The sequence below is a fragment of the Macrobrachium nipponense genome, chromosome 26 (genome assembly GCF_015104395.2).
Source record: "Macrobrachium nipponense isolate FS-2020 chromosome 26, ASM1510439v2, whole genome shotgun sequence".
In the NCBI taxonomy this organism is placed as follows: domain Eukaryota; kingdom Metazoa; phylum Arthropoda; class Malacostraca; order Decapoda; family Palaemonidae; genus Macrobrachium; species Macrobrachium nipponense.
Window position 1 is genome coordinate 57,142,732 of NC_087215.1, and position 23,941 is coordinate 57,166,672.

General features: G+C 43.3%; 1 protein-coding gene across 1 annotated transcript in view; it reads left to right on the forward strand.

The window, feature by feature from the left end:
• Positions 1–23,941, forward strand: part of LOC135200296 (transmembrane 7 superfamily member 3-like) — a 109,401-nt gene that overhangs the window by 33,712 nt on the left and 51,748 nt on the right. The window contains 3 exon segments of the mRNA XM_064228804.1: positions 6,975–7,142; positions 9,527–9,564; positions 9,566–9,680. Of these exon segments, the coding sequence (XP_064084874.1) occupies positions 6,975–7,142; positions 9,527–9,564; positions 9,566–9,680 (321 nt within the window).

A 23,941-nucleotide genomic window follows, 5' to 3' on the forward strand; every position in this document is an offset into this window, starting at 1 on the left:
GATGTTTGAAAATTGTAGTAGTACTCTTGGACCTTTATCCATTGCTGGCACGGTATTGGGAGAGGCAACGTAGGGGATTATCTGTCGCTCATTTTTTTTTGCTATGTATCAAGGTTGTTGCATGAATCCTTGGAAAGTCTGGGCGTACTAGGTACCTGGAGTGCCCTCCAGTCGTTTTTTAGTTGCAGAGGGTGTTGGTATTTATGGTATGATGTAGGTGACACTGTATTGTTGGTTAATTTTAATGTGGTTTTTACCCAGGACAAAGGCATTATTTCTTTGTTGTTCCTTGTTTAGTCAGTGGTTATGGCCCATGACTTGACTTCAATGAACATCCCACTAATATAGAGGCGACCCATGGTCTTGCTACTACTCTCTCTACTGAGTAAGATGAGTACTAACCAGAGGCAGTACTCACCTGCAGCAGTTTGCTTACAAGGTAAAGTATGACAAGCATGTTACTATGCTACCACGCAATGTCTGTGAGAATTCCTTATATTATCACGAGACATTACCTACACATCCCTCCACCTTTCAATATGGAATAAGCTATGTAGTTGCTTGGTAAGACCTTGAAATAAAAATGTATTTTATTATAAAAACAAGTTTTATTTTATACTACTTACCAAGCAGTTACATAATCAGACCCCTCCCTCCTCCCAACAGGTGAAGTTTGCTGCCGAAATCGAATTAAGAGGTACGGTCTTGTCATACCTGAGGACTGGAAGTGGGCATTTTCCTGTCACCTACACTAGCAATGGCAGCGCCACCTCATTGAATTTTGGTCTGTCGGCACCCTACAGCTATGTAATTGCTTGGTAAGTATAAAATAAAAGTTGTTTTTATTATAAAAATACATTTTTAAATACAAATCCATAATTCAATATAGCCTACTTGTGTGTCAGCAGTCCTGAGTCACACTCTAAGAAAAACTTTCACCAGGCTAGATATGCATCCAGGTCCCTCAGTGTCTCTAGTGGTAGTAGGGTCATTCCCTGTGTTGTCTGGACTAATTGCAAGAGATGAGCCGGGAGGTGATCACTGTAAATTGATGTGTTTGTATTAAAAAATAGATTAATTAAAACACATTGGATTTTTTCACAAACCCATCAGTTTGTTATAACTTGAATAGCTATTTTGGTGGGAAGACTTCTAGCTACATTGTGGTTAGGCTAAACCAAGGTGCTTAGGCATGTAAATTTTTGAAGTATGAGTGAATAAAACATCAAAAGTTCTTCATATCAACACATTATGGGATGATTAGGACCCTGTTAATAAGGTCACAGGGTTTCCTTTATGAGCTGGTCTGATATAACAAAATCTAACTTGCCTAATCAACAAACCATAGGAGCTGGTACCCCTTAGCACTACATTATGAAGAAATGGATTATGGACTGTGAGGGTAAATTGAAATTTGCTGTGGCTCCCCTCTCTTCAGGGTCTGTTAAAACTCGACTCACATCTACTACAGCGCCAATGGAGTGCATGTTAAATTACTTAAAAAAATAAAAATTAATGATTGATTTAAAAATCCTATTGCACTTACAAGCCAGGGAAGTGCATGTCTCTTAAGATGTCTGCTGGGCTCTGACTGGGTGTAAGGTAAGGTCATCTTCAATCCCTGCTTGAGCTGACAAAGAGGAAATTAAAATAAGTTGTGAAGTCACAGTTTGAGAGAAAGTTGTCTGTCTATGCAGCAATGGTTGGCAAGTATGAGAAGCTAATATTCTACCAGTTCTCTGTAAGAGCCATTGAACTGGACTGGAAAAGGCATGGAATTTACCTGTGGGTCTGGAGGCTAAGAGTAGCGAAAGAGTGCCTTTCAAAATTGAATCTTTTCATAGAAGCTTGCATGAGAGCCTTGCAAGCTGTGCCAGTTAGGGCTAGGGGCTAGAGATAATTCCCAGCAAAGAAGTTTCATAAATTTGGGTTGAACCACCACCTAGAAATTATGGGGTATTTGGTTAATACATTTGAAAGACAAAGTTCTACAGGAAGTCTCTGCTCAAATAAACCTTTAAAAGCTGACACTAACGCTTTCCTTGGACAACAAAATGACAGCTACTTAAAGAAGAATAGAGGCTGTGAGTGGGTCAATGCTTTGTTTACCACACTATGAACACCAGCCACTTTAGTATAAGTAGCTTCAAAGTGGACAGTTTGCCTTGCTTGAAAAGCATCTCCTAATAAAGCAACACTTTTAGGCAAGTAGGTTGAGGAGGAGCCTCAAGTTCTGGTGGAACCACTGAATATTACATTTTAATTATACAATTTCCCCAGTAATTATATAGCTAAGAGTTTCACTCGCCGGTAGTTAAAATCCTGAAATTCGTGGGTCGCGCTAATTTTCTATTGGTTTTGGTTAGGTAACAGTGCCCCGCCCACTTTCAGGGCAAGAGACATGAACAACATGGCAAATAGCCCAGTTTGTTTCTGCCGGCCGATGGCTATGGTTGTCAGTTGCATTTATTCCTGATTTTTTTTAGGACTTTCCTTTTGTAATCGCAATTGGTGAAGTACTCTGTTCTTGTATTAGTCGTCTCAGCAAATCATTTACACAGTGTTAGGTTCTTTGATAAAGAACTAGTTTTTTGTTTTTGCTTTTTGTTTTTTCCTTGGTGACCATCAGGTCTTAGTGTTTTCGACAATGTCAGACACAGGATCTGCTAGCTTTAGGTATTGCGCTAGAGGTTGCAAAACTAGGCTAACCAAGGAATCATATGATAATCACACTTCATGTACTAATTGTAGAGGGCAAATATGTTCATTTGATAATAAATGTATTGAATGTGTTGATTGGGACAAAAGGACGTGGAAGAGTTCGGAATCTCATTTAGATAAATTAGAGAGAGACAGGAAGAGAAAAGCTTTGATTAGGGCTAATTCAAAATCAGCTTGCCAGGATTCTTCTGAATTGAATTCAGATCTGAGTATTCCTGTTATATCCTTACCTCCTGCTCCCACTTCTCTTGCTATGCCTCCTTTTCCATTTTTAGGCTCCCGCACTTCCGATCCCAACCCCATCACTATTCTGGAAGAAAAAATTGATAAGCGTTTTGCTCTGTTAGTACAGACTATGGAGTAGCTTGGTGCATCCGTGAAGGTCTTAATGGACAAGGCAGAAAGTGATAGTGTTGTGTCAGTGGAGGAGGTGGCTGTTCGTCCCACCGACGCTCCTAGGCAAAGGTCACTGTCACACTCCCCAGTGCAGGGGAAGAGTCAAACTGGTAGCCCAAGGGAGGTCAGTGGGGTCTGCCCACTGGCAGTCATCCCCTCAGTTCAACCAGTTGTCGCTTCCCAGGTTGCAACGGAGAGCTGTTGGAGAGGTCTCTCCTGGGATGTGCACAAGATGTCAAGTTCAGATGACTCCTCTCCACGATGCCAGTGATGTTTGGGGAGCAAATCTCGGCTGTTTAAGAGAGGCTCTTCGGATGCAGCTCCAGTGGTTCATACTATGAAGCCTAGAGATCCACGCCCCTCTTGCAGAAATTGGCACAGCCCAGAGCATTTTTCTTTGACTGCCTCCCAGAAGTTGACGCTCCTCTGGCGCCCAAGGCTCGTTGTCGCACTTCGGCTCCTCTTCAAGCTCCTGTATCTGTCGTGCAGGTGCACCTATCAGATGTAGTCAAGTGCCCATTGATGCCAGAGCTCCCTTCTGTCACGCACCAGTTTGCACCTGCTTGCATCGCGCCAGAGCTTCCATCGGCTCCCTCGGCTCCCGCTGCTGCTGCTTCTGTTGTTGAGACAGTAGATCCCATTCAGTCGAAGCTCGACTGTATTCTGCTTTTACTGAATAAGCCTCTTTCTTCAGTTCAGGCGCCCACAACTCCGTTAGTGCCCGTGACGGTCCAGCAAGCAGCCCACAACAGTTCAGCTAGCACCAGTAGTGGTTGAAGTTCCCTCAGCATCATCTCCTCGGATGCCTCGAGACGCTTTAGCACTGCAATCTCCTATAGAAGATGTTTCGACACGGTCACAGGTTGATGCAGCCACACCTTAGGCTCCTGCAGATGTGGATCATTCTGTTTCAAATGAAGACGAAGCTACAGAGGATCAAGAGGCTCCTTCTTCAGCGTATGTGGCTTTAATGAAGCTCCCTTCTCACCACATATCCGTCTTTTTACAAGCCGACTTCTCCTGAATCGACTTCGACTTTTGTTATGGATAGTATATCTCCTTCAGCTAAGAAGGCTTTTAAAGAGATAGATGCTTGGCTTGCTGAAAAGAGGGAACAAGGCAAGACCTCTTCTTTTCTTCCACCTTCTTGAATCTCCAGGTGGAGATACTTGTCTTTTGCTACAAAAGAGGCTCCTTTCTTGGGTATTTGCACCTCTTCACTGGGAGATTTTTCTGGTCTTGTAGACACAGCCAAATGTTTGGCTTTTTCAGTTTTCTGCCTCAGAGTTGGTGCATCTTCTGAAAGGCATTTTCAAGATATTTGAAGTTTTCAACTTTCTCGACTGGTCTGTTGGCACTCTGGCCCGCAAGATTAGGTCTTGCCCTTCTCTTTCAGAGAACCTCCAGGCAGATTGGATGCAAGGTCTCTCGTGTATCGATGAGGGGAATAGGGACAGTTCCCACGACTTGGCCTCTCTCTACACGATGGGAACGCTCAAGAAGAGGGAGCTTTGGTGTTCCTATGCGTCGAAGGGCGTTTCTTCCACGCAGAGATCAGCTCTATTATTCTCCCCCTTAGATAAAAGACATTTGTTTCCTGAAGCCACAGTTTTAGGCATTGCTTTAGATCTTGGAAAAGACCGAGAGATCCTCCAGCGATGGTTGCAAGGCAACCTCTTCCCTCAAGAGGCTATTCCTTTCGGGCCAGACAGAGATCCCTGGCAAGATCAAGAGGAAATACAAAGTTCTTTTCTAAATCCGTCAAGAAAACTTCTTCGAGGGGCTCCTCTAGCAAATGAGGACGCTGTTCTCTGCACAAGTGTAGGAGCCAGACTTTTAATGTTTTGGGAAATTAGGCAGAGAAACGGGGCAGAACCTTAGATTGTCAAGGCTCTGAAGGAAGGCTACATTATCCCCTTCCTCAGGAAGCCTCCCTTAGTCAGCACACCAGTCGTCTTAACGGGTTATTCAAGAGGATCAGAGAGATTTTCAGCCCTAGAGGACGAAGTAACTTCTCTTGTAAGAAAGGAAGCAATAGAACTCATCTCTTTGTAGTCCCCAAGTCACCAGGGGGCTGGAGGCCCATCCTAGATGTCAGCACCCTGAATGTCTTTGTCATAAAGACGAAGTTCAAGATGGAAACAAACCAAACAGTCCTGTTGTCCATTCACCTGGGAGATTGGATGACGTTCATAGATCTTCAGGATGCATACTTTTATGTCCCCATACACCCCAAGTCAAGGAAATATCTCAGGTTTGTGTTCGAAGGGAAGATTTTTTGATTTCGCGCCCTTTGCTTCAGACTGACAACGGAGCCTCAAGTATTTACCAGGGTAATGACTCCCATTGCGAAGTGGCTCCACCTTCAGGGGATACGATTATCCTTGTTTTCAGATGACTGGCTCCTAAGAGCCCAGTCAGAGAGTCGGTGTGGGAGGACCTCAGAAACACTTTTTAGTACAGGAGTTAGGAATCCTCGTAAACTCCCAGAAATCTCAGTTGATTCCCACTCAGGAAATTCGATATCTGGGATTGATCATAGTGACTCCTCTTCCTCTTCTCTCCCTCTTCCATAGTCTTCTATGAAGGTTAGAGTTATATTAAATGTTCATTATTCGTTTCATTATTTATATTTATTTCATATTGTTTTTTGTTTGTAAAACTGTATTTATTCCCTATAAAATGTATTTTTTGTTAATATTTTTGTGGGTCTAGAACACATTAATTGTATATACATTACCGTATATTTCAGCGTATAAGTCGACCCTTTAGCCCCAAAAAATCATGCCAAAATTAGGGGGTCGACTTATCTAACGGTAACAAAAAGTGAATCTTTATTATTTTGGCATATCGGTACAGGAATCCAGGCTTTACAGTTGGCTAATAACAATGACAGCCTTGTTGAGGTAACTATGTATGTAAATACCAGTATTAAAAACATTTCACACTGTAATACGACAATAATAATACATTAGAACATCCATTACCTTAAATAAAATGAAACAAATCAAAGTAACTTGAAGAAACCCCAATCGCACAGCAAGTGTAAACATTGCGTAGCTATTTGTAGTACAGTAATTGAGAAGGATGCGTTCACTCTGACAGTTTTGTATTTACCGGGGTATTGTTCAAAAACATTTATGGTATGAAATCTTTATTTATCACTTTAAATAAAATAAAGAAAATTGTATTTAATTAATAACATTAACTTGAGTGACAGTTTGTACATACATATATACGTAGGCTGTTATACACTCGAGTAACGTATCTTTCGTTTCGTCATTTCTAATCATATTTGCCGGTATTCATCTTTTATATATTACACAGATTTGTTAATATACCGAGTATATTACCTGTATTTCTTATGGTAAGTAGAGTAACATATGTACCGTAATAACATTCAGTTTATTTTATATGATACGTTTTACCCTGCTGCTTATTTTGAGCGTACGGTTGGCCTCACATTTTATAGGTCGACTAATATACCCGATATTAGTTAAAATCATAAAAATTTACTCAGAATTTGGGGGTCGACTTATACGCCGAAATATATGGTATTCCATATGGGAATTATTGTTTCGGTTTTCATACGTTTCGGACTTTGTGGGAGGTTCCGGACTGGATTATGTACGAAAACCAAGGTTCCGCTGTACTTTATATGAAACCTAATTTATCATTTTCAAAACCTTTAAATCTTTTGTATTGTTTTTCAGTACATGAGAACTTCTTTATGGTCTTTTCATATTATATTATGTACTCTATTATACAGCATAGCATTTATTAGGATGTAAATAAAAAACATTAATACTTTAAAACATTATGAACATTATTTTAAAATCCTTTTATTTTTCTTTCAGTAAACCCACTTGCAAAGTTATTCTGTGCTTCATTACTCTTTATTGGAGGTGTACTTTTGTTCTTTGGACATCGCTGGCTGAATTTTACCATGTTTACATCAGGATTCTTGTTCTTCTGGTTTATTTTTTTCTTACTGTTTGCCCAAGTTCAAAATGCTTCCATTGATGGTAAGTTGACAAGTAGTATAGTGTATTGCTGTAGATAAGCTCATGAAGCTCAAGTTAAGCTAATTTTTTTTTACAATGCACTGTCTTCATGGCCAAAGAATTGCATGATCCCAGATGAACCATGTAACTTTAGGTAAATGTAATGTGACAGGTAATTAATCCTTAAAGCTTAGAAAACTAAGCCATCAAAAAAGAAACTGTGAAAAGTGATTAAGGAAATGGAAGGTGACATTGACATGCAAAGTTGACTGGCACTGAGACTAATACTTTAAAATGTTCATCTGCAGGTAAGGTTTGCAAAAGAAAGGGAGATTAAGAATGAGGACACCATAATGGTTAAAATAGTCAGTCGGGTATTTTTTCCATCTTCAGAAAGTAGCCTCTTGGTTGTTGGGTAACGTGGTGTTTTTATGGCTGTAAACAAAATTTCCACCATTTGCAGTTTTAAAATGACATTTATCAGGTAGAACTTTGAGTTGCTATGGGCTTCCCACTCTCACCTGTTGATGCAAACTTTAAATGGTATCTAAAAATTAAAATCTTTAATAACATACTATATCACGAAACAAAACCCTCAACATTGCAGTCAGAAGTACGTACTTGTTCTGATAAAAATAGATTCATTCAGACATCAGTGTAGTGGAATTTAAAAGTTTTGTATGGACAATCTATAACAATTACTATTGGAATATAACCCAGTGTTTTGTCTTTGACATGTTTTGCAGTTTTATAAACAATTTGTAAATGCTTAGTAGCTTGTCAGGTCACACAAATGTAAAATCCAAGGCATCCTCATTCTAGGGTAGTAGAATTCAAAGGATATGGTCTAAGCCGCTATGCCTAAGACAGATCCAAGAAAGGTAGGGGGTTCTCTTTTGTCCTTCAAGATTACTGCTGTCTCATCACTGCAAATATGATTTCTAGTATCACCTGGAAAGGCGAGAAGGATTTGAGTTTTGATCTCTCTAAATGGGCCTCTCCCTGGATTCACAGCCAGTTGATTTTGCATCATGAGCATGATGTTAGAGAATTAGTCTGTCAAGTAGTCTGTAGTCATCAGGATAACAGAATAGGGCGTGAAGCCCCTTCACAGACCTCAACCCAGTGAACTGGTATCTCAAGAAAATCCCATTCAATACGAAAAAAGGGACTGGTCCATTTGTGTGTTAGGAAAAAGACTTACTATGGTCCATAGATGAAGAGGATGCCTGCCTTCACAGTCACAGCCCTGTGCACCCAGCACCTAGATAGTGCTTTGCTTGTCTGTCAGTCAGGGTATACTATTGATGGTCTTCTATCTCGGACAAACCACTGCCACTCAGTTGCTTACAGTGATCTCACTCCTGTGGTAGCTTGGTCGTACACAAACAAACTCAAGGTTTTAGACAGTCTGTTGTTGGGGTCCACTGTAGCAGAATTTCACCAGCTCTTGAGCTGTTTCCACCCCTGGATTCCAGGTCAGCAAGGAAGGGCATGGACACGATAACAGATCTAGACCATTCATTCAGAAAAAGACTGGATTCAGAGGCTTCCAACCCTTAATGAGAAGTTTCCCCAAATCAGGATCCTCCTGTTATATGATGTGGCATGCCATGTTAGGTCCGAGTCTTGCTGTAGAAGTTGATCCTTTACATGTTCAGGATTTGATTTCTTCAGCTAAAAATGAAGAATCTTGGTCAGCTGCAGTCTACTTTCTTTAAAATCATTTGAAGAGGTATCCTTTGGTGGTGGGATCCTCTAAACCAAAGAGTAGAGTTCCTATTTCTGAGGCTTTGCTTTTCATGGTTATGTCAACACAGGTAGGAGGCCAACCAACACGAAATGGATATTTTCCTTAAGAGCTAATGGCAGTATTTTGCCCCTGAAGCCTTCTTTCATCATGGAAAAATTATGGAGCTGGAATTTTGATTGAGATTACAACAGGGTAGCATACCTCTGAAGCCAAGAGGGCCATAATATTGGAATGTCTGTATCATTTGGCAGTTACAGTTTTCGCAGGACAGAGATCAGTGAGGTAGAATTCCTTTGTGGGAGGAATTGCGTTCTTCCTTCAGAATGATCACTATATCCACTTGTGTAAAGAACCTTGTGTTATTTACCTTCCTCACTTCCTTACACTCATTCTTTACTGTGCTTGTTGTATAATGGAATGAGGGGTGATGTGTAGCAACATATTAGAATCTTGGCATAACATGCACTACAAGGACCTGTTTATTTGTATCAATTTTTTTTTTATTAAAACTTATAGTCTCCATAATGGTACCCACGACAAAATTAGGAAAGTTTTGATGTGTGTACAATTTTCCATGCAAAGCAAGTATTGCAAAAGTTAAAAACATTATTAACTTTGTAGTAAATTGATTTCTTTTCTCTGTTTTTTATAGGTTTGGGTTGGGGTACTATGCTTGGAGCAGTGCTTGGTGGGCATTGGTTGGTTGATGTTTTGGCACAGATTTCAGCGTCCATTCCACTCAGCTCTTCTAATAATCATCATGAATGTAATATTTGTGGGCATGGTTATCACTTACTTTTTAAGATGTAAGTATTTTACTAAAATGTAACTTAGTTTTATGAGTTTTATGATGAGTGAGTCAGATACCTGCTCAGTGCCTAATGGCCCAGAACAGCAGGGAATGAAAGCTGCACTACCCTTTCAGTATCATCATTTTTACATTGTAATTTTTTTTATTTCATGCTGTATGCAAGTTATATTAAATTGATATAGAAATGCAATTAAGAATGTACAAATTGGCATAGAATGGGATATAGGGCCAGATCACCATCAGTCCTCCCCTGCTAATGACTTTGAAAAAGCAGACATGTTAAATTATAGAAAGGAAAAAGTGTACAAAAAGATATGGCTCATATACTCCTGGTATGATGAGATAAGAATTGTGGAGAGAGTTTTTTGAGTGCTTAACATTTAAGAAAAAGATTTGTTTGGTAGCTGTCTTGTCTCACATTAGAGGTTCTGGGCTTGTTCCTTATGTAAGAAAGATGTTTATTTCCATATTTTGCTTATTAATGTTTGTTTATTTTTAGTATGTGTTATACTGTATTTAGACATTCGAAAAATGATTTTCATACAATCAACTTACCTGTCAGATATATACATAGCTAAGACTCCGTCGTCCCCGACAGAAATTCAAATTTCGCGCCACTCGCTACAGGTAGGTCAGGTGATCTACCGGCCTGCCCTGGGCGGCAGGACTAGGAACCATCCCCGTTTTCTATCATATTTTCTCTGTCGCCGGTGGTATCAACATTGTTGCTATTACCTCCTGACTTAGATTCTTATTTCATCCTTTGATCATCGTTTCTCGGCTTTTTGGTGACGTATCTGGATCGTGTTTTTGGCATTCGCTACTGTGGACTGTTTTTGGAATTGCTTTTTGGATTTTTCTCAGTATGTCTGATTCAAATGTGAGTGTGAGAATGTGTGTGAATGTAGGCTGCAGGGTGAGGATACCGAAAGCTTCGGTTGATCCTCACACTGTATGCCGTAAATGTAGGGGGTTTCAGTGTTCTGCTAATAATACTTGTAATGAATGCGAGGGATTAAATGCAGAAGAGTGGAAGACTTTAACTTCTTATTTGAAGAAGTTAGAGAGGGATAGGGTTAGACGTCTGAAAGGTGTGAGTTCAAGGCCTATTGAGCCTTTTACTGATAATTCTAATCCTACTGATTTAGATTCTCCCTATGTTTCTCATTCACAAAGTGTACTTTCGGAATCGGCCTCGGAAATCGCCGATCTGAAAGCTACGATTCGAGACATGAAGTCCAAAATGGCGGACTTACAAGGTAAGGCTAGTGAAAGTGAGCATTACAGTGAAGTGAGTTCTCCCAGTGTTGTGGAGGGGGCGTTTTGATCGTCCCTGCGACGCTCCCAGGCCTAGACCTCTTCCAAGCTCCCATGCCCAGAGGAGAAGGAAAGTCGAAAGCCTTAAGGAGGTCGTGGGGAATCCCCAACGGTCAGACGTCCCTTCAGCTAGCTCTGTTTCGTGGCAGGCTGCTCAAGGGCGCTCTAGAAAAGGCGTCCTTCGTGAGTGTTTCTCATCCTCTCCCTCTCCCTCACCTAAACGAGGGTGGAAGGAGTCTGAAATTATCGAGACCTCTGAAGCGTCATATGAAAGAACCCGAAATTGATTCGAGCCCAGAGCTTTTCTCAGATGACGCTCCCTCTTCTATTAAGAAGGCGAAGGTGGCGTCAGCGTCACCCGACGAGTACGCAGAAGTACCCTTTCGTACTTCTCCCCGAGTGATGACGAAAGGCGTCATGCAGTTGACGTGGGAGAAGCTTCAAGGAGAATTATTATGGCAGTTCAAGAGCAACTGACCTCTCTAGTGGGAGTTTTGAGCGCCTCGTAGGAAGGACGTTGCGCTTCCAATCAAGAAGTCTCGTCCTCTCTCCCCTGCTAAACTGAGAAGCGTCATGCAGACGTGAAGCTTCCAAACATCTTACAGAAGCTTCGGTTCGAGAGCGAGAGCGGTTGCTTACGAAAGTTTCGTAACGCCAGAGAGACGTGAGACGTCTTTTAGACATGAAGCGTCTTTGAAAGCTGTTGGTAGACGTGAAGCTCCGACCAATATTTTGGCACCAAGTAGGACGCCTTTTGAGAGCGGAGCGTCTTCCAGGCGCGAGGCGTCATCCGGACGTCAGCAGCCAAGTAAGCAGGAGACGTCAGCCAGGACGCTTGGCGGACGAGAAGCGTCATCCAAGCGGCAAGCGTCTTCTATTTATCGAGAGAAGCCTGAGCTTTTGGCGCCTTCCAAGGCTATTAAAGCGGGGAAGAGGAAAGAATATCATTCCCTTAGCCCCTCTCCTATTAGGAGTTTGTCTCCTCCAGAGGAGGAACGTACAGAAAGGGAGCGGATACTCATTTGGATCCCGAGTTGGAAGGAAACTCGGATGATGAATATCAAGGAAGAGAAGGACTGTCGAACTATAAAGTTTTGACTGCCTTGCTTCTTGAGGAGTATGGAGACGAATTGACTCCTGCCGCTCCTCTTCTCCGCGCTCTCTGTTTTCGAGTGCTAAGACGAAGAAGTCTTCGTCTTTTCTCAAAATGAGCCCACCATTTCTATGAAGAGGGCTCTACAATCCTTAGACTCGTGGATGAAGTCTAAGAAAGACTTAGTAAGAACGGTCTTTCTGCATGCCTCCAGCGAGACTAGCTGGTAAAAGAGGCATTTGGTATCAGACGGGAGAGAATATGGGTATTGCTCTCCCGTCTACGTCAGAAGCAGACTTTTCGACCTTAGTTGACGCTTCACGTCGACAAGGTCTCAACTCGGCACGAATTACGTGGGGCATTTCTGAACTGGACCATCTCCTCAAGGGACTCTTTCATGTATTGGAAGTTTTCAACTTCTTAGATTGGTCCCTTGGGGTGATGTCCAAGAAAGCCCATGATTCGGAAGGAATCGAACCGGAAGCCCTTTTGTGCATATTGTCTTGTATAGACAAAGCGGTACAGGATGGCTCTTTTGAAATCTCCTCTTTGTTTGGAGCAGGTCTTCTAAAGAAGAGGACGGTATATGGTGCCTTTTTAACCAAGGCAGTCTCCCACGCTCAGAGGGCAGCGCTGCTGTATTCGCCTTTGTCTGACTTTTTGTTCCCTTCTCAGTTGGTGAAGGACATTGCTCATTCATTAACTGAGAAGGCGACTCAGGATCTTCTGACGCAGTCAGCAAGGAAGAAGAAGCCTGCTTCTACATCTGACAAGAAAGGACCGAGTACATCGGTTCAGTCCTTTCGAGGTGGTCCGACCTCCAGACCTCCCGCAAGAAGGAAGGCTCCGGAGAAGAGAGGTAGGTCTTCTTTTCGTCCCTTTAAAAAGGGAAAATGAAGCTTCTCTCCTCCAAGCACCAGTAGGTGCCAGGCTCCTGGGATTTGTGGAGGCCTGGACACTTATAAACGCAGACGCGTCATCGTTGGCTATGATAAGGAAGGGATATCGTATCCCTTTCCTGAACACTCCTCCCCTAACGTCAATACCAAGGGAACTAACAGCCAAGTACAAGGATCCTGTGCTGAGGGACTCTTCGATCGATGGTGGAACAAATGTGGGACAAGAGAGCGATAGAACTAGTACTAGATCAAAACTCCCCGGGGTTTTACAATCGCCTTTTTCTGGTTGCGAAAGCCTCGGGAGGCTGGAGACCAGTACTGGACGTCAGCTCTCTGAACAAATTTGTTCGGAAGGAGAAGTTCTCCATGGAGACTTCTGCTTCAGTCCTGGCGTCATTACGACAAGGAGATTGGATGGTGTCTCTAGATCTCCAGGACGCCTACTTTCACGTCCCGATCCACCCTTCATCGAAGAAGTACCTCCGTTTCATGACGGGGGAAAGGATCTTTCAGTTCAGAGCCTTAATGTTTCGGCCTGTCCACAGCTCCTCAGGTCTTCACAAGCCTGATGAAGAATGTGGCGAGGTTTCTTCACCTCAAAGGAGTAAATATCTCTCTGTATCTGGACGACTGGCTCATCAGGGCCAGATCAGAGAGACAGTGCTTGGAGGACCTGAAGTTAACTTTAGATTTGATCAAAGCGTTGGGATTGCTCGTGAACCTCGAGAAGTCGCAGCTGACCCCCAGACAGGACTTAGTCTATCTGGGGATTCGGATGGATTCTCGGGGTTTTCGAGTATTTCCTTCGCAAGAGAGAATCGCAAAAGGTTTGCGGATAGTCTCTCTCTTCTTAAGGAAGGAACATACGTCGGCGAGGGAATGGTTGAGCCTTCTAGGGACCCTTTCCTCGCTCTAACAGTTCTTCCCACTAGGAAGACTTCATTACGTCCGCTTCAATTCTTCCTCAAGAAGTCTTGGAGTTGGAAAACTGGACAACTTTCGGACGTCTTTCCAATTCCAGTGGAGATAAGATCGCACCTGGAATGGTGGTTGCCCCCTCTGGAAGAGAACAAAGGGATCTCTCTAAGGACACAGAACCCAGACCTAGTGTTGTACTCCGACGCGTCGGAGAAAGGTTGGGGAGCAACATTAGGCTCGAAGGAGGTGTCAGGCACCTGGGAACCAGCGCAGGTGACTTGGCACATAAACTGCAAAGAGCTCTTCGCCGTGCATCTGGCTTTGAAGAGTCTAGAACCTCTGGTGTCGAACAAAGTAGTGCAAGTAAACGTGGACAACACCACCGCACTTGCCTACATTCGAAAACAGGGAGGGACTCACTCCTCGTTCCTTTACGAACTGACGAGAGACCTTTTTGCTTTGGACGTCTCACAGGAACATCTCCCTTCTGACAAGGTTCGTGCAGGGAGTAAAGAATGTGAGGGCGGACAGACTCAGCAGGAGGAACCAGGTCCTTCATACAGAGTGGACCCTACACGAGCAAGTGTGTCGAGATCTCTGGTCGCTGGTGGGGGACGCCTCATGGGTGGATCTCTTCGCCACATTCATTTCCAAAAGGCTGGCCAGTCTTTTGCTCGGTCGCGGAAGATCCAAGAGCTCTTATGGTAGACGCCTTCCTGCTAGATTGGTCTCGAGTAGACGTATATGCTTTTCCTCCATTCAAAATCCTGGGATTAGTAATGAAAAAGTTTGTGGCGTCAAAGGAGACGAGGATGACATTGATAGCCCCCTTTTGGCCGGCCCAAGATTGGTTCACGGAGGTGGTAGAGTGGATCGTAGACTTTCCAAGATCCCTACCAAGAAGGACGGATCTTCTCAGACAACACACTCAGAGGTACCATCAAAACCTCCCCGCTCTCGCTCGGACTGCCTTTCGACTATCGAAAGACATATCGTCAGAGCGAGAGGGTTTTCTCGCGAAGTGGCAAGCGCGATCGCGAGAGCACGCAGAACCTCCACTACGAAAGTATATCAATCGAAGTGGGAGGTTTTTAGAAGGTGGTGTACATCTAAGAAGTTGTCCTCCTCCACTACCTCTATAGCGGAAATTGCTGATTTCCTTCTATTCCTGAGAGAGCAATCTCATCTAGCTGTATCCACAATAAAGGGATACAGAAGTATGCTCTCGCTGTCTTCAGGAATAGAGGATTAGATCTGGCAGATAATAAAGATATCCACGATCTCATAAGGTCATTTGAGACTTCAAAGTCGAAGGACCGGTCCTCCGAACTGGAACCTAGACGTGGTCCTCAAGTTTCTTTCATCGGAAAGATTCGAACCTCCTCATCTGGCTTCGTTTCGAGACATCACCAGAAAATGCCTATTCCTATTATCTTTAGCTACGGCAAAGAGAGTTAGTGAATTACATGCTCTGCAAGATAAAGTAGGTTTCAAGGGAGACTCAGCTATTTGCTCGTTTAAGACACTGTTTTTAGCTAAGAATGAGAATCCCTCGAATCCCTGGCCTAAGTCATTTGAAGTCAAAGGCATATCGAGTCTCGTAGGAAGAGAAGCAGAAAGATCTCTATGCCCTGTAAGAGCTCTAAAGTTTACATTCAGAGAAAGCATCAGATGGGAGGCTCTAGACAAGGTCTTTGGTGCACGGTAAAAGACCCCACAAGACTGATGTCCAAGAATGCGCTGGCATTCTTTGTGAGGAACGTCATTACAGACGCGCATAAGGTCTGTTCTGACGAACAGTTACGACTGTTGAGAGTTAAAGCTCATGAAGTGAGAGCAGTAGCGACGTCTCTCTCGTTTCATAAGAATATGTCGCTTAAAAACATCATAGATACGACATTTTGGAGATGCAACTCAGTATTTGCATCTCATTACTTGAAAGACGTTCGTGTGACATATGAGAAGTGTTTTTCTCTAGGTCCGTTCGTATCGGCGGATACGATTCTGGGTACGGGAGCCGACACCAATCCTTAAAAGTATATACTTTTCTTCTTTTGGATATGGTCTGGAGTCTCTTCGAAACAATGGAGGACTTGGTTTAGCACGGGCGGCCGTCTATGTTGTTCAGTAAGAGAATCTTGTCATATCTAATTAGATGAGTATAATTTTTTTAGAAATTATGTATGTGTGCGTAGTGGTTTTGAGTTACGGTTGTTGTGACGAGTTCGGGGATAACTCGGAACAATCCTTAGTTCTAACATATGGTTAGGATCAGGTGGTCGGGATTGGTTGTGTGCTCCTTCATAAGGTGTATTGTCATATAAGTGGATCAGCACCCATTGACAAAGTCCTTTCAGGCTCTGCCGAGTAAGCGGATAAGACCCCATCGGCAGACCCACAAGAACTCTTGGCCATCGAATCATATATCTCGCTCAAGTTTCTTGAGGTGATGCAGACTACTGGGCAAACACCCACGAAGTCTACCACCTATCAGGTAGGAACCAAGGTTTTATTTATACCTACAACATATGTTGTTTACCTGTCTATTCCATATAGTAGCTGTCTCTTACCCTCCACCGAAAGGTGCCAATCAGCTATGTATATATCTGACAGGTAAGTTGATTGTATGAAAATGATATTGTTATGTTACAATAAAGTTTCATACATACTTACCTGGCAGATATATACAATTAAAGGCCCACCCAGCCTCCCCGCAGGAGACAGGTGGAAGAGAGAAAATATGATAGAAAACGGGGATGGTTCCTAGTCCTGCCGCCCCAGGGCAGGTCCGGTAGATCACCTGACCTACCTTGTTAGCGAGTGGCAGCGAAATTTTGAATTTCTGTCGGGGACGACGGAGTCTTAGCTATGTATATATCTGCCAGGTAAGTATGTATGAAACTTTATTGTAACATAACAATATCATTTTATATTACTTTAAAGTTATTTTTTGTATCACTCAGAGCTGTATTTTGCTAGCTAAAATGATCGGTTGTATTTAGAAGAAAATTTTATCAAGAATTGTGTTTCACCATGTATCCACTAGTAATACTACTTGAAGTTTTTGCCACCTGTAATGGAAGGATTGCTCATTATACGATTTTAAATGGTCTGTTGAAAAATTCTATTCATGCCCAAAAAAGGATAATTTTTCTTATTCTTCATATCAGGATGTTGAATTCAAGGATATGAGACTAGTAGTTTTATAATAGTATAGTGTATCAGTAGCTACATTTTTGTTTTTTGACCTATTACTCTTGCTTCTGTGATTTGAGGGGTGGGGGAGACTTTCGTACATTGGAATGTTTGGAGTGTGTAGTATGTAGTCCATTTTCTCATATGACCCCAACCACCATTAACCTTTGTTCCCACTTAGTGTTAGCTTCTGTTAGGCAGCTTGAGTGGCTGTGGTGCTAACATGAGAAAGCCTTAGGGAACTGCATAGACACTAGCTATTGAGTGCATTCACCTTTCTTTAATGATCTATGAAGTATTTGCTTTCCTTATGATTTCCTACTGCATTTTCTGCATCACAGACGTAAATTTGAGGGTTGAGTGGTTTCAATCAAATGCAGGCAGGGCGGGCCTTTGCTGGATCTCTAACATTCTGTTTACTATGTTATTTGGCTAAAAAATTGCTTCCAACTTTTACTGGTATTCTTTGCTTTTGTATTTGTTTGACAAATTCCACCAATTTTCCATCTACTTCAAGGCTTACCTGTTACCAAAAGTTATTGCCTTCTCACTCCCTAGCTGTGATTTTCTCACTAGAACACCTCAGTCAGTATTATCTTGAGTAGCTGTTCCATCCACTGTGATATGGGAAAAAATTAAATACTTTTTTTGAATCGGCAACCTGGAACCAATTATAAATATAACATTACACATTCTTGGTTGGCATGAACATGCATCCAATATTCTTGATCTTTTCTTGACCTAAAACCATTCTGACTACTCTTGGATCTTCACTTCACAACTGTCACCTCACCCACTATTTCTCTCCACTTATTACCAGCATTGGAACTTTAAAGAGTTCGAGACAGACCAACTTGTGAAATATATTGTATTTGGATGAGAGGGAAAGGGAGGTGGCAAGGTAGGGATGTTTTGCAGCCAAAATCATGACCCTAATGGCCGAGTATTGGTGAGGTTTTTACCCAGGTAATTGAGATATATATTCCCCTTCTGTTATAACATTCTCTCTTTCCAACCTTTATCTGACCACATCTGCTCTTCAGCTGTCCATTCTATAGAGTAGACACACACAGTATGTATCCATATCCTTTCCTTTTATTGCAGCATTTGCTTCTTTTACAGATGCCAAGGATTAGTGCGTCTCTGTACTTTATAGGAAAAATTTTTCTCATACTAAGAGAAATTCTCAACTCATGAGCTCATCTCAATTAAAAAATATTAACGTAATTTTTCGTTAATGTTCTTAACAGCTTCTCTCTCCATTCTTATGAAGTTAAGAATGTTAACTCAGAGGTGTAATTAAAATATTTGCGAGTGATAATAATAATAATAATCCTTCCTTATGAATCTTTAGATAGCTGTTCTACTGAAAAAGCTACATTCTTTGGATCTTATTTTCCTTGTGCCATTGCTCCTGATCCTCTCACTCCACCTTGTCTAATCTTTTGTCATCCCCCTAAATTCTCTGCTTATAAGGTCTGTAGGATTCTTGCATCTTTATAGACTGGGAAGGCATGTAGCCTGGGTTATAGTAATCCTTCAGTTATCTAGAGTAACAGAGCCAAGGGCCCATCAGATAATGACTAAATCTGGATAAGGGTCAGTAAGAAATTTAAGGGTGTTCAAGGGCAGCTCCGTACCCTTCCTCACCTAACCTTGTCAGAGTACATAACTGTAAACATTTATTGTGCGTATAAACAACAACCATCACACCTTTAAATTGAAAGCTTTATGCAAAAAGCATTTTGTCTTTTTCCCATACGTATTTACAACAAAATATACTTTGAAAAAAAGTAACCCTCTCTTTTTCTTTCTTTGTTGTTACCATATTGTATAATCATACACAATGAGAGTATACAGTGGCAGCTTGTGGCTGTCATTCATAAGGGTGCTGTTACATATTTTTTTTTAAATTCCTCGATGTTAACTGCATAAACACTTTTAACATAGACCTATATAAAACAAAAGCCCTAAAGAACACCCAGCTAAAACAGACACACACACACACACACACACACACTCCCTTTCTCTCTCTCCCCTTTCTATCTTTCTTGCCCACTGAAGAAAGCAGCAGAACCGCTACCGTAAGCTACTATTTTGAATTTTAGTATTTCAATATATCATTGACATTAATGTGATTATCATTTTTTCCCATTTACTGCAACTTGCCACTGAGTTGATTATTCTGCATTACATTACACATCATCAGTATCGTCACTAATTTGATCACTATCACTAATAGTACAAGCTTTGACGAATTTCAAAAGACACCCTCCCGCTCCAACAGCTAGACTAACACTGTTTGAGAGGGCAGTGCCCCTCTAACCTTTATGTGCTGGCTGGCTACCACATTGTCACCCTTCTAGCAAAATCAGAACTGCTGAGCACCAACCTATTGTTTCAATCATTTGATTTTTTTTCTTTACAAAAACAAGAGAATGGTAGTAGTTTTTTAGGATTATTGATAATCTATACTTAATTTCTCATATTCACATATATATTCATAATTTGTTCATGACACTTACCTGCCAGATATATATATAGCTGTATTCTCTGACGACCGACAGAATCTCAAAACTCCTGGCAAACGCAGTGGTCGGCCAGGTGGTTAGTACCCAATCCCGCCGCTGGGAGGCGGATATCAGGAACCATTCCCATTTTCTATTCAGATTTTCTCTGTCGCCGGTATTGTAAACACCTGTTTCCAGTACCTCCGCGTAGGATTTTGAAAACTCCATTTGTCACTTGAGTATTTTGATTGTCTTTTGGTTTCGGACTTGGCTTTGTGACTTGGCATACGCTATTGTGGTTTGGATTTGAATTTGCTTGTGACTATTCTTAGAATTGAGATGTCTGGATCTAGTTCTACTAGTTTCAGAGTGTGTGGGGTAGAAGAGTGTAAGGTGAGGCTACTGAAAGCCTCGGTAGATCCTCACACGGTATGCATGAATTGTAGAGGGCATGTTTGCTTGTTGGATGATAGGTGCAAAGAATGTGAGGTTTTGACTAATATTGAATGGAAGGCGTATGAATCTTACATTCGTAGACTTGAGCGTGACAGAATTAGGAGGTCTTCCTCCAGGAGTGCTTCTGTCAAAAGTCAAGGGGCTAAAGTTCCCCAGTCTAACCTAACTGTAGAACCTGTTATGCCTAACCCTGTAATTTGGCCTTCGGGCAAGGAAGTGATTGCTACAGAAGGGATGCCCTTACTACAATTATGGAATCAATTCGGAACCTTGAATCGAAAATGCTCGTGCTACAATCTAATGTGCAAAAGTGTAGTGATAGTGTTGGTGCCCCTAGTGATGTGGAGGGGGCATCAGATCGGTCCTATAATGCCTCTAGGTTGAGACCTCTGTCGGACTCCCAGAACACAGGGAATGGACATGTCGAAAGCCGAAGGAGGGTTACGGGAACTAAACACCGGTCTGGCGTCCCTTCGGCAGAACCTGAGGACGCATCCCAGGCTGCCAAAGATCGTGCACAAGCTCGAATCTTGAAAGAGTACTTCTCTACCTCCGAGACGTCCTCACCTCATTGTGGGTGGGACTCTCAGAAGGCCTCTCCAATCGAGAGTGGTAAGGAGGACGTGAAATGTCGCACAGGCGGCCATCGTCTTTCTCGCCCTCTTAGGAAAGGTCTTACGGAAGAGGACGCTTCATCGGGAGATCGAGAGCGTCCTCCGCCTCGATTTACGCTTCGTTCTTCCCCGGAAGACTTCGAAGACAGTATCCCACAGAAGAGATTCAGGACGCTTTCTGAGAGTCCTGATTCGAGTCCAGAGAGAAGGAAGAAGGCGTCCCCTCGCCCATCTTCTTCTCAATGGATCATTCCTTCACATGGATCTTCACCATCCAAAAAGACCCTAGTAGCGATTCAACAACAGTTAGATGCGTTTTTTGCCAAGAAAGAAGCAAGATCACGTCGTCGTAAGAAAGATCTATGGCTACCTGTCAAGAAATCTAGGCGTTCTCCTCCTTCTTCTCTTCGTTCTTCGTCCTCTCCTGATTCGTCGCTTTCTAGACCTCATCGACTCATTCAGGAACGCGCAAGCACTCCTGTTGATAGAGTCTCTAGAAGTATCGGTGAAAGAGACAAAGACACTAGATGTCGCACAGGCGGCCGTCGTCTTTACCAAGATTCGAAGAACGTTCAGAAGGCTCGCTCCGACGTCGGGTTGGAAGAAAATAATCATGGTTTTCAAGAACAGGAGGAGAGTATTCAACATAAGAAACGCCTTGCTCGTCAGGACGCTTTTCAGGACGCTCGTGAGGACGCTTTTCTGGACGCTCGGTGTCACAAACGTCGGTTTGCTAGACTATGAACTCGCAACGCTGGTTCAGAAAATAATGAACAACTTGAAAGTTATGACATTTCATACAATGAACTTACCTGGCAGATATATACATAGCTAAGACTCCGTCGTCCCCGACAGAAATTCAAATTTCGCGCCACTCGCTACTGGTAGGTCAGGTGATCTACCTGCCTGCCCTGGGCGGTAGGACTAGGAACCATTCCCGTTTTCTATCATATTTTCTCTGTCGCCGGTGGTATCAACATTGTTGTTACTACCTCCTGACTGGAATTCGGGATCGTTGTTTTGGCATTCGCTACTGTGGACTGGATTTGGACTTGCTTTTGATTTTTCTAATAGAATGTCTGATTCAAGTGTTAGTGTGAGAGTGTGTGTGAATGTAGGCTGCAAGGTGAGGATACCGAAGGCTTCGGTTGATCCTCACACTGTATGTCGTAAATGTAGGGGGTTTGACTGTTCTTTGGCTAACACCTGTATTGAGTGTGAAAAGTTGGATGCTAATGAATGGAAGACTCTAACTTCTTACTTGAAGAAGTTAGAGAGGGATAGGATTAGACGGGCTGCACAAAAGAGTGTGAGTACAAGGCCTATTGAGCCTTTTTCTGAGTCTAACTCTCCTTTTGTTAATGAATATGATTCTCCCTATGTATCTGAATCCTCACAGGCTTTGCATTCGGATTCGGCTTCTGAAATCGCCAATCTGAAGGCTACTCTTCGTAAAATGAAGACAAAGATGGCGGCCATGCAAGGTAAGGCTAGTGATTGTGAATTACAAAGTGAAGTGAGTGTTCCCAGTGTTGTGGAGGGGGCGTCTGACCGTCCCTTGCGAATGCTCCCAGGGCCTAGACCTCCTTTCCAAACTCACATACCCAGAGGAGTAGGAAAGTCGAAAGTCGTACGGAGGTTGTGGGGAATCCCCAACGGTCAGGCGTCCCTTCAGCAGGTTCTGTTTCGTTACAGTCTGCTCAGGACCGCTCAAATAGAAGCGTACTACGAGATTGTTTTCTCGTCGTCCGGTTCTCCTTCACCTAAACGAGGGTGGAAGGACTCGGATCTTTCTAGGCCACTGAAAAGGCATTGGAAAGAGCGCGCGTTCGACTCGAGCCCGGAACGCTTCTCGGAGGAAGCTCCTTCTTCTATCAAGAAGGCTAAGCTGGTTTTCGACGCCTCCTAGAGCTGTATTTGAGGATTGCACTCCTTCGAGTTCTCCTGCTTCTTCTATTGAGAGGCGCTGGGTGGCTTCCAAGAGGATATTGCTTGCAGTTCAAGAGCAGATTGCCTCTTTGGTTGGAGTTCTTTCGAGGGATCCCCCTCGCAAGAAGGACGCTAGACTTCCTATTAAGAAGTCTCGTCTTCTTTCACCAGCCAGACGTGAAGCGTCCGCCCAGACATGGGACGTCTTCCAGGCGCGAAGAGTCGTACAAACGTCAGGATCTATCCGAGCGAGTTGCTCTAGATCAGGGATACGCTCAGGCCTGAGGCGCCAGTTAAGGGTTGGGCGAGGCGCCAGCCAAGCGCGAGGATTCAGCCAAGCGCGAGGCGCCAGCCAGGCGCGAGGAGTTGCGTGAGGCGCCAGACAAGCGCGAGACGTCAGCCAGGCGCGAGATGCTGGCCAGGCTACACGCTCCAGCCAAGTGTGAAGCGCCAGCCAAGCGCAGGCGAAGACAAGCGCGAGGCGCCAGACAACGGCAGAGGCGCCAGACAAGCGCGAGGCGCCAGACAAGCGCGAGGCGCCAGCCAAGCGCGAGGAGCTGTTCAGAAGCGCGAGAAGTCAAGTAAACGTGAGACTTCTTTTAGACGTGAGAGAGAGTCGGTTCACTCTATGAGCCCCTCTCCTAGTAGGAGTTTGTCACCAGTAGAGAGGAACGGGATGAAGATCCTCTCGTTTTTCAGGCCGATTCTCCACAAGGTGGAGAAGGAAGATTCTGGAAGAAGAGGGTGACGGTAGAGAAGGAGTCTCGAACTATAAAGTTCTGACTGACCTTCTTTTACAAGAATACGGAGATTCTTTAACTCCTGCCGCTCCTTCCTTACGCCTCGATCATTGTTTTCGAGTGCGATTGTGCCTAAGTCTTCGTCGGTCTTGAGATGAGACCTACGATCTCTATGAAGAGAGCGCTTCAGTCCTTAGGACAAATGGATGTTGTCTAAGAAGGATCTGGGCAGACCACCTTCTGTATGCCTCCAGCCATACTTTCTGGCAAGAGAGGTTTCTGGTACCGAACTGGGGAGAACATGGGCCTATTCTCTTCCAGCGGCAGCCGAAGCGGACTTTTCAACCTTGGTTGACTCGTCAAGGAGACACGCTTTGAATGGAGCTCGCGTGTCTTGGGCGATTTCGGAGACGGATCATCTCCTCAAGGGACTCTTCCATATTTTGGAAGTGTTTAATTTCCTAGACTGGTCCCTTGGGGTGATGTCCTAAGAAGCTCTATGACTCGGATGGTCTTGAACCCCACCCGAAGTCATTCTGAGTATTCTTGCTTGTATTGACAAGGCAGTACAAGACGGATCGGGAG